Below are 10,711 nucleotides of genomic sequence, written 5' to 3'. Positions count from 1 at the left end.
CCTCGTCACCTAACTGGCTACTCTCCCTGCCCACAGCTAGCGGCACCACAACTATCCTGCCTCTCAGAACCGGAACCCCTGAATATATTTCTAATCTGTCCTTGACTTCCCTACGAGGCAAGTGCTCATCAACTCTGCTTTTGGGCCTCCTGCGCCCAAGTCTTTCCCCATTCAAAGCTATCCCGCACCATGTCACCCGAGTGCCTCACAGAGCACAAAAGCCTATTCACACTACCTCCATGCTCATATTGATCACCGGCTCCTAGACCCGTGGTGGAGAAAGCCCCCATCTTCCAAGGGGTGTGAGGGGGACTCTAAGATGTGCCCCTGTGGCCTTGTCCTTTGCCCGCCCCACGCTTCACACAGCAGTGGCACCATGCTTTACGCTGCCACCTGCCAGCGCTGCTCACGCAGCCCCTCCACGCAGACCCCACCCCTCTTGTTAAGTCACTGCTGAGGGAGCACCTACTGCTGTCTCAAAGAGGTGGCGCCGCATTCCCCGTGTTACAAACAGGTGAGATAAAGATCCGAGATCTGACTCCAAGGCCTGAGTTCCATGCTCCACACGTCACCACATGACAAGACTACACGAATTCAAACACTGTCCCCTCACACACTCTCAATGAATACAACAAAACGAGAAGAGCTATGCCAATGACCAAGAGCATCTTACAACAAACTTTCTCAACAAACTTTCTCAACTGCCAAAGTCCTCAGAAGGAAGCCAGGGAAGGCCCCACAGATGTGAGGTCAGATACAGAAGGTCTTTTTCTAATGTCAACCCATCTGAACTGTGAAGCGAAGCATTTTCCTTAAGCATCCAATACAGAAGTGCCTTCAGGTGCTAAGATTTAGCACTAATCTGTCTAAAGAAGCCAGCCCAAATTCTCCATCAGTGTCTGAGACCGGATGTGGAGCCCTGGCAGAAAAACAGTCAGGTGGAAGGTTATTGTCCTCCGCTGGCTGTCAACGTAAGCTCTGGCGCTTGCACACCCGAACACAATAACCTCACCCTGTGGCAATGATGTCAGCCAGCTGAGGCGTGTTAGGTGCAATTTTGATTGTGACAGTTTCAAAGTAGAGGTGCTCTTTCTGAGCGTGGATGGTGTACGTGCCAGTCGTTATGTTCTCCAAGCGGAATGAGCCATCAGCTTTTGTTTTGACTGTAAAACAAAAACACACACGAAAAAGATGAGCCCAAACAACTGCAGAGCCCTCCACATACACGAGGATGCTTGAGATAAAAAGCAGGCACACATTTTCATTGTCACCAAGGTTTTGTTTCCTTTCCATTTCTCTCTGTGATCAAGAACGAGCCCTGGCAAATAGCCCCAAGGGCTAACACGTCCGCTCACCTTTGATTTGGTTATTCAGAGTGACCACTGCCTCAGGAACACCTTCTCCATCGGGCCCATTCAGGACCCTCCCAGTGACAGAGAATCCCATGACGTGGAACACGGGCTAGAAGATGAAGAACAGGAAGAAGGTCATCAGGGGCTCAAGCTGCAGAAGCCCCACTTATGCCACACCCCCCCACGCTGGCTTCTCCCAGGCCCGTGTGCCAGCCAGGCTCCCTCCCAGCACACTCACTCACGCTCCCCACCTGTCCCCTTTGTTGTACTCCCAGCATGCTGTTTGTCAAATAATAGAACACATTGCATCTACAGACTTTCTTCCTCACTTAAAGATCAGAGTCGGACTGGGGGAGCCTGCCCCGCCCTTGCCTCCTTCCTGCCTCCTCCCCTCCAGGCGCCCCCACTCTGGTGAGCCACATCACCCTCCAGGCTCCCAAGCTTAAGCCCCAGCATCACCTTGGATGCCCTCCAACACCCATCAGCCCTGTGGACTCCTCGGCAAGGTCTCTCGAGCCCTTGTCCTTCCTCTTCCCACCACGACCTGAAGTCAAGTCGTTATTCACTCCACTGAGACCACCTCACTCAATCCCAGCCGCTGCACTGACCCATGTCCTATACTTAGTTTATACACGTCCGCCCTCCCTGCTCGTGAATGCCATGGCTTTCCTCTCCGCAATCACTGTTCCAGCCGCCCTGACCCTTCGTTCCTCAGGCTGACCCCTGGTGGAGATCTGGGAGGAGGTTGCTCCTTCTCATCACTTAGGTTTCAGTTCAAACTGTCACCCGCTCCGAGAAGCTTTCCCTGACTACCCTGTCTTAGGAGTCCCTGCCTCCTGTCCCAGCCAGTCACTGTCCATCACGCTAACCTATTTTATTAGCTTAAAATAGGTTAAGCTAATCGATTTGTGAAATGTCCTTTTTTGATTTCTTATAGTTTGTCTACCTCTCATTAGAATGTAAGGTCCATGAAGATGGGGGCCTTTTCTGTCTTAGTCACCTGGTATACAGTAGGCACTCAATAAATGACTCCTGAATGAATGAATGAATGAATGAATGAATGAATATATGCCACAGCATTAGAGAGAGCTTTAGAAAAATAAAATGGCTTCCTTTTTATTCATGTGCCCTTCTTGATCCTTCTATCAAGATGGTTTATTAATTCATACGTCCACACAACAAACACTTTTATTAGGCACCTACTATGTGCCAGGCACTAAACCACGTGTTAGGAACACAGTAAAGAATCAGACTGCCCTCGCGCAGCTTACAGGCCCTCTCACTCCCTGAAATCCCATTCATCGATCTGCCGAATACTTGTATGTGGTCATGTCCGGACCGTCTTCCCCGCCCCGCCGGTCCTCATTCCTTCTCTGCAAGCCCCTGAGGCATGCCAAGGCTTCATCTTCTCACCTTCTGGTCTCCCTCCAGGGCACGGCACAACAATCCAGTGCTTTACTGACTCTTACAAAGCAAAGTCAGAGCCCCCACTGAGCATGTCGCCTAAACGCTAGCTCCTACCAATTTAAGCTACTTTAATGCAGCACTTTCAAATGTAACGTTAAAAGAAAACGATTAAAATCTAATTTTTTCAATAACTGTAACACTGGGTGGTCCATTTATGAAGACTAATTTTCTTTTGGGATTTGCTCTATCTAGCAAATTTGCTATAGTAACCATTTCCAACTTCTGTATTTAAGGATAGAAGTGTGAGGAAAAATACATTTACCATTTATTTTAGGGTCTAGGGAGTTTCTCAGGCCGCCTATCAGCCCATCCATTCCCATCGCCGTGATCCGAGCTGTCAGCTCTCACCTGGTTTAGTACCACAACCTCCTAATTGGTCCCTCGATTGCACCCTGCTCCCTGGGAACTATCAGCATGGCGGCCAGAGGGATCAGCCTCGCCTCTGCTCAGAACCTCTCCCAGAGTGATGCCAGCTGTCACCCAGGATGGCCAGCCAGGCCATGCCCGATCTGCCCCGTCATTTCTGACGTTCTCTCCTCTTCCTCCCTTCCTCACTCCCTCCATTCCAGCCACCCTGGCACCCCCCAAACCCTCCAGGCACACTCCTGCCTCAGGACCTTTGTATCTGCCATTCCCTGTCTTACACACCCTTCCCACAGGTGTAAGTACAGTTCACTGCCTTGTCCCTTTCAGGGTGTTGCTCAAATGTCACCTTCACAAGGACTTCCCTGAGAATACCCTGTAAGACTGCAACCTTGAAACTGCATAATCTTCTTCCTTGTTATACTTTTCTAGAACACTCGTCACCTTGTAATATATTTCCTAATTGACTTATTTGTAAGTATATTGTCTCTTTCTGCTACTAGAACATGCGTTCCATAAGAAAAGGAATTTCTGGCTCTTTTTGGTCACTGCTGTACATTAACCCCTAGATCAGTCCCTGAAACACACATCACTGACACTCAATAAACATATTTCACTGAATGAAGCAGATATGACTAGGGCTTCGATTCTCTAAGATATAGACATCGTATAAGAGAGGTGAGGTTATTGGAGGGTTCCAGGCTCAACCAGAAAAGAGCACAAGATTCTGTTTCTTCTGACAGTCCTTCTAGATAAAATTCTGACTTTTTTTTTAAACGTGTTTGCAACACCTGTGCTCAGGGATTAGAACTCGAACACCTGTCCCTCCAGGGGACAGGGAGTTCTTACCTCAATTTTCAGGCTGTCATGTTGCACTGTAAAGTCAAGTCTGGAGGGAGCAACGTCAAAGGTAATCCTCTCCCCCCTGTAGAATGGAATCTGGAAGGAAGAGTCTGCTCGTTACTAAGAGCCAATAACATGATTCAACCATCAATGTTAATAATCGATCCAGCAGGGGTTCAGGTAGGCTAAGAGAAACTGAATCATAATTGCTGCTGATTTTAAAGAAGAAGGCCTGCATTTTTGCAGCTATTACTGAGGGGTCAGAATCTCATCCTAAGTAGCTGCTAAATAAAACATTCTCAAAACCGCAGGCCAGCCATTTAGTCTCTAAAACTCAAATGGCATAGACTCTTCCTACGTTAAGAGTCCCAGACATAAAAAGAATGGAAACGGCTTCACTCACCACAGTATAACCCCCACTTGGCAAGGAGGAGAAGGAGAAGGAGCCGTCTTCTTTGGAGATAGCGTAGCACAAATACACCAGACTCTCATCCTGCAGCTGGAACCCAGGCACTGGTGAGGTGCTGCAGCCCAGAACGTCCTACGCCGAGAAAAAAAGGAAAAAAGACTTCTTTTTTCACTTACACATTCTAATTATCATCAAAAAACCACACTATAGGAAAACTTTTGTAAGTTTTATGTCACAAAAATACATATTTCTGAAATCTAGGGCATAGTAGAGGTAACAGGAACAAAAATCTTTACATTCAAGTGAAAAATGGCATAGTCTTCCTAGGAAAAAATGACACGATTGTCCTTCCCTACAGTGGGACACCATGCTCCAGATAAGAAAACGAAGCTCCACGAGGCAAAGAGACTGGCCCATGGTCACACAGCTAGTAAAAGGCAGAGCTGGGATTTGTCTGAACCTGGGTTGATTGATTTCAAAGCCTGTGCACTTTTCACCAAACTCCACCACCCCCCCAGTGTAGACATTCAATCTCTTGTGCGTCAACTGAGAAACACGCCATGTTCTTAAATGCTGAGACTACACATCAGCCTCGACCTGCATGTTCAACGGTGCTGTCCCGGTCTCTCTCGTTCTTCACACTCTTCTTTGCTTACCTCTTTGGTTACCAAAGAAGAAAAGAGAAGAAACTTCACCCCTTTCATGGGTTCCCCGTCACTGCGCACAGAGCCCGACACGTTGTAGCCAGCCACGGTCAGGGGGCTGGCGGCGTTCGCATTGGAGTTGGTCACGCGCACCGTGGTGCTCGCCTACAAAAGATTTTAACGTCAGAAAAATAAACACTCGCAAAGTGTTTACCAACACGGGGACATGCTTCAGCTAAAATATTAACCGGGAGAAAAGTAACACATGGAGCCTGATCGCCACTATTTTTAAATGTGCAAAATGAAGTAAAAGGAAATGTGGCAAAATGTAGAGAATGACGATTTATTTCACCTATACGGTGACATTTTACTTCTTATATTTCTACTTTTCCATCTTCCAAATTTTCTGGTTCCTACTCCTTTATGCTCTTCTGTATGTCCCAATTTTTAAAAAAATGAGCATGCCTTACTTTTTATCCATGTTTACTGGTATAGATGCATATATTTTTAAACTTTTTATAAAGTACAATTTACATTTAGGAAAGTACAGATATTCTGAGTGTCCAGTGCAGTGATTTTCAGAAAGTGAACACATCGTGCAAACAGCGTCAGAAACAGAACAGAACCAGCCCCCGCAGGCCCATCACATTCACTCCAGGGAGCAATCATCGCCCTGACTTTTAACAGAATACTTTACTTTGAAACACAATTTTATATTAATAAACTCAAATTTCTTTATGCATACAACATGAGCCTTAAAATTTACTCTATTTATAATATGTAAGCCACTGAGTTTTAAATAAAAACATTTTTAAAACCCTGAGAACCTAAAATCATAAACGGTATACAGATCTAGGCTGACACCATACCATCAATTATAAATGCATAAAACCTATAGAATAAAAGCTGAAATATTGATCCTGGTGCTTCTTGAGCAAGAATGAGACATAAGCCTCAAAACCAATAAAAAAGTTGACATGTTGAAATGCTTTTTAAGTCTTTTTCAATTTTTTTCCAGTTATTACAAAACTTCATTTAGTATGATTCTTCCTTTCATCTTTTATTATAAACTATTTCAAACAAAAAGATATAAGAAATATCCTAAAGAACACTTACATATGCTCTAACCACCTTAAAAAAAAGTAACAATCCAATTTGAGACCCTTGCAGAGCCCCTTCCTCCTGCCTCTACAGACGTCAGTACCTTAATAACATGGTACTTGCCATTCCCATGCTCATCTTTATAATTTTTCTACAAACAAATGTATCCATAACTGGAATTATCATGAGTGTTTTTAGTTACTATATAAACAGTATCATATTTCCTTATCCTTTAGGAACTTGCCTTTTTCCTTCAACTTGTGTTTTTAAATGTGGACATATTGATATATGTAGCTCTGGTTCATTCCCTATTGCTGATGTACAGAATTCTATTATGTGATGAAACCACAGTCCATCCTCGTCTTAAGGGACATTTAGGTTGTTTATATTTTCACTATTACAAAGCTGGAATAAACATTCTTATACATTCTCCTTGGGCACATGTACAATTGTTTCTAAAATGTTAAATATATCTAAGATTGCTGTTTCAGACTTAAAAAACAACTAATAAATCAAGTCCTTCTGGTGCTGATTTAGCTTAAAATAGCTATAGTTAATAACAGACCTATTTCACAACAAGACAATATTTTCACCTAAAACTGAAACCAACATAAGCAACATCTGCTAAATGAGAGTTTTACTTCATAAATACCACCAACCTCATCAGCAGCTTCACTGTTTTTTCATCCAGTTCCAGAAAAACCATCAACTCATTTCATATCCTGAATTGAAAACTGCCGAGTCTGTCCCCAAACCAGCACAGTGTTGGCACAGATAAAGACATGACGGAAATGCTCACCTCTTTCAACGTCCAGGTTGGATGAGTTGCAACGATTTCGTAATCTCCAGGAAGAACTTTAAAAAATGCAAACCTAAGAAATACAAAATACCACTTAACTTTCTCCCAACAACACAAGCAAGTATTTCTAACTTTATGCCTATTATTGGGAAACACAAGAAAATAACACTTGGACTATCGCAAGTGGCCATTAGCTTGTTAAATGAGCATAAACAACACAGTCCTTCGCTGTGCGGGTCCACACCTGACAGCGCTTCCTGAGCACTCACTGTGTGCAAGGACAGGTGTTCCACGTGCTGACAGGAAGGAGATTTTCCCCTAACCCCATGGGTTTCGGGCCTAAAAACCAGTCGCTGTGTTTTAGCAGGGAGCAGTCAGAACAGGCGAGCGAGTTCTGATAGAGGTGACAGGCATAAATAGGCAGAGGGAACTGACTTGTCCAAAAGCAAGGAAGTGGGAAGGGAGAGGTCACATGCAAAGAACAAACAAGGGATCTGATAGGCTGAGGAGGTGCTAACACAAGATGACACCGATGAGGAGGGCGAACGATAATGAGCTTTGAATCCTATGCAGAAGAGTTTAGATCTGCTATCAGAAACGAAGGTGACATTCTGGGCTCTTGTGCAAAGCAACAGTGACAAACCAGAAGCCCATGAAGATCACTCAAGTAGCTATAGACAAACCAAGACCAGAATGAGATGACTGAGGTTGGACACGTGACCTCCATGATTCTAACACACTTAGCCCTTTAAATCTGCAGAGCACTGGACAATGAGAGGGCTAGTCCTGGTGAAATGAACTACAGAAAGCAGTCAATTCTTCTTCTGTGCGGTATGTTGTTATATCAAGTGCTGCCCATAATAGCTGAACAGGGCTTGGCAGTCACTTTGCTACAATAAAACTAAAACTTCAGCCCCTGGATGTTGGGCTGAGCGAGATCTAGCCTCTACTTCACGTGTGTGGTACCCCAGCTCTGCAAGTTACTGTCATTGTTTTAGTCAGTGCAGATGAAATTCAGGAAGGTCAAGTCGCTTTCCCCTGCAAGGTCAATGGCAAAGTGCTGGCCTAGAGAAAATGAAAACTCCACATCCCTTCTGTAGACCAGGGCTGGAGAGGCAAGCATCAGATAGAAGCAATGTAATTTCAAAAGTGGAAAATAATTTCAACAATTGAAATTTGGATGACTTACTGACAGACTGACTATAAAAGTCTATTTTGCAACTTAATCAGTTTTGTATATTGAAGTAGTTAGTAATGATCTGAATGCTTTCCAAATTATCAAGTGGAACTATTCTGATATTAATTTTGGCACATCTGTTAACATTTACAACTCAGTGATACAAGTCTACTAAATAAATGCTTCAAATTTGACTCAACAAGGTTGGTCACGAGTTCCAACTATAAAACGACTCTGATAGAATAGTTATGAAACGCTCTCCTTCCATCATAACTGAGCTAACCTCTGTTGCGCTCTCAGGTATTAAGCACACAGTGCATGCCAGGCTATCTGAAACGCTGACGTTATAATTTAATCTTCCCCCAAACCTTAGGAAGGAGCTTCCATGATTTTCACCATTTATAAACGAGGAAGCGGAGGCCCAGAGGCACTAAGCAATTTGCTCGGGTCAAACTGTAGCATGCGGGGTAACCGGAGTCAGAGCTGGGCTGTCCAGCTCCAGACCCAGTCCCAACCATGGAACGAAGACCCACTATGCGCCAGGCCCTGCAGCAGGTGCTTGACAGGGTTCCCTCCCATCTCATCCTCCCACCAACATTAGACACGATGGGTCCAATGACTTCCACTTCCCAATGAGGAACTCGGGGCCCGAGGGGCAGGCACTCATCCAAAGTTCTGAGGCTGAATCAGGACTGAAACCCAGGTCTCCCTAAATCTAACGTTCCCCCGGCCCCGTCACGACCCCACTCTGGCTGCAAGGAAGACGACACGGGCACGACTCACTTTCCGCCAGGCTGCGTGACAGTGGACTGGATCTTCGCTTCAGTCCCCGTGTTCCTGAGCGACACCTGAACTCCCGCGGGACCCAGCGGCTGCCCTCTGCTGAGAACCTGCCGTGGAGAAGAAAGTTGCGACCCGGGCCAGCAGCGAAGGGCTCCTCTTGACAGATCCCACCCGTGCTCCCCATCAGGGCCTACAACCCCCTTCAAGTCAAGAGTCCTCTGAAAAGCTGACAGAGATGACCATTCTCCTTCCAGGGAGGGCTGAGGGGCTGTGAGAGGGAACAGTAACAGTAAAACAGTACCTTGTCTCACTGAACCTAAGACACCATCAGTTACAGGCGCACGGCTATGTTACGAAGTGTGGAGAAAGAATAATTACCCTCGGTCCCATCTCTAACAAGGAACCCACGCAAAGCCGGGACCAAAGGGCCACACTCTCAGCGTAAATGAAGAAGTTGACGCGCCATGCACAGGAGGACAGTGAGGGAATGCGCTCATCTCAACCTTAGTGCTGGAGGGAGGGAGGAGAAAATTCTCCAGAGACTCTGTCCCTGTAAAGGCCACCTCTGGCACTTACACGCCAACAGCCTCTACTCTCATAGGGGAACGACCAGCAGCCTAGATCCGACCCCTAAACACACCCACCACATTGTACATTTGATTTCATCGTGTCCCCAGGCCCCCCTGAAGCTCATCTACGAGTCTCTGTGGGATCAAAGCCCCCAGGTTAAAAAGTCCTGCTTTTTTAAAGGTAAGAGAAGCCTCAGTGTACACTACAGAGCGAACATTAAAAACAGCGACGTTCTGAAGCCAAACCTTTCCATTCACAGAGAAGCCCGTGAACACGAAGTTGATGTCCCCGCCCTTCGTGCAGATGTCACTGACGCCATCCACGTAGAGCTCCACATTCGTTGGCTCTGAGGGATGAAGGTAGGAGAGGCGGGAATGGGGTACAAGACACAAGAGCAAGTTTAGGTCTGGGATAAGGGGAAACTGTCCAGGTAAAACACATTTTCTTGGTTCACTTTCACTTTATTTCCTTTTGAGCACTTAATACACTAACACGGTTCAAAATCCAAATGTACAAAAGGTAGACAAGGAACGTCTCCCCACGCCGTCCCCTGACACCCGCTTTTCACCCCAGAGGGACCCGGTGTTTATGGAGTAACATTCTTCTGTAGCAGCCTTTCAGCCTGGTTGCATCTCAGAGTCCCGTGGAAAATTCAGTGAGCGCCAGTTTTATTCACTGAATGCTTTCCACAGGCCGGGCACCGAGCCAAGTGCATTTAATCCTCACGACTATCTTGGGAGGTGGGAGGTAACATTTACAATTGATTAAGGGATAAACTGAAGCACAGAAAGGCTCATGGAGCTTCCAAAGGCACAGAGCTGGTCAGCTACAGGGCCCCAATTCAACTCCCAAAAATCTGGCTCCCATTCTGTCCCTCGACCAAGCACATGAGTTCAGCCGCATGAAACCAGGACCAAAACTGCAACGCCCCCAGGAACTGAGTGGATAAGGAGTAAGCGGACTGACCAGGTGGTGACCACGACAAGCTGGAAAAGGGGAGGACACTGCCTAGCGCCCGCTGACCACCGCCACGTGGATTTCATGTGCCATCTCTTGATTTTTCCATATTAACAACTAATTTGACTTTTTTTAAACTGATGAGTTCATTAAAATAGAGAGCAAAGTTGAGGTTTTAAAAGTTGAAGAAGAATGTGCTGTGATAACTGAGAGAAATTCAGGTAAAATGAAGGGTTACACAAACAC

The 10,711-nt window shown here is 45.8% G+C and overlaps 1 protein-coding gene across 1 annotated transcript in view; it reads right to left on the bottom strand.

Annotated features, from left to right (window-relative positions):
* Nucleotides 1–10,711, bottom strand: part of LOC105290976 (nodal modulator 1) — a 49,333-nt gene that overhangs the window by 31,358 nt on the left and 7,264 nt on the right. The window contains exons 4-11 of the mRNA XM_023529669.1: nt 9,754–9,854; nt 8,939–9,045; nt 6,979–7,051; nt 5,091–5,243; nt 4,429–4,566; nt 4,032–4,121; nt 1,356–1,461; nt 1,013–1,163 (exon numbers count right to left, since the gene is read on the bottom strand). Coding sequence (XP_023385437.1) covers nt 1,013–1,163; nt 1,356–1,461; nt 4,032–4,121; nt 4,429–4,566; nt 5,091–5,243; nt 6,979–7,051; nt 8,939–9,045; nt 9,754–9,854 — 919 coding nt within the window. The remainder of the gene's footprint in view (nt 1–1,012; nt 1,164–1,355; nt 1,462–4,031; nt 4,122–4,428; nt 4,567–5,090; nt 5,244–6,978; nt 7,052–8,938; nt 9,046–9,753; nt 9,855–10,711) is intronic.

This window comes from Pteropus vampyrus, unplaced genomic scaffold (assembly GCF_000151845.1).
Source record: "Pteropus vampyrus isolate Shadow unplaced genomic scaffold, Pvam_2.0 Scaffold40, whole genome shotgun sequence".
In the NCBI taxonomy this organism is placed as follows: Eukaryota; Metazoa; Chordata; class Mammalia; order Chiroptera; family Pteropodidae; genus Pteropus; species Pteropus vampyrus.
This window is presented reverse-complemented; position numbering and strand designations above follow the sequence as displayed.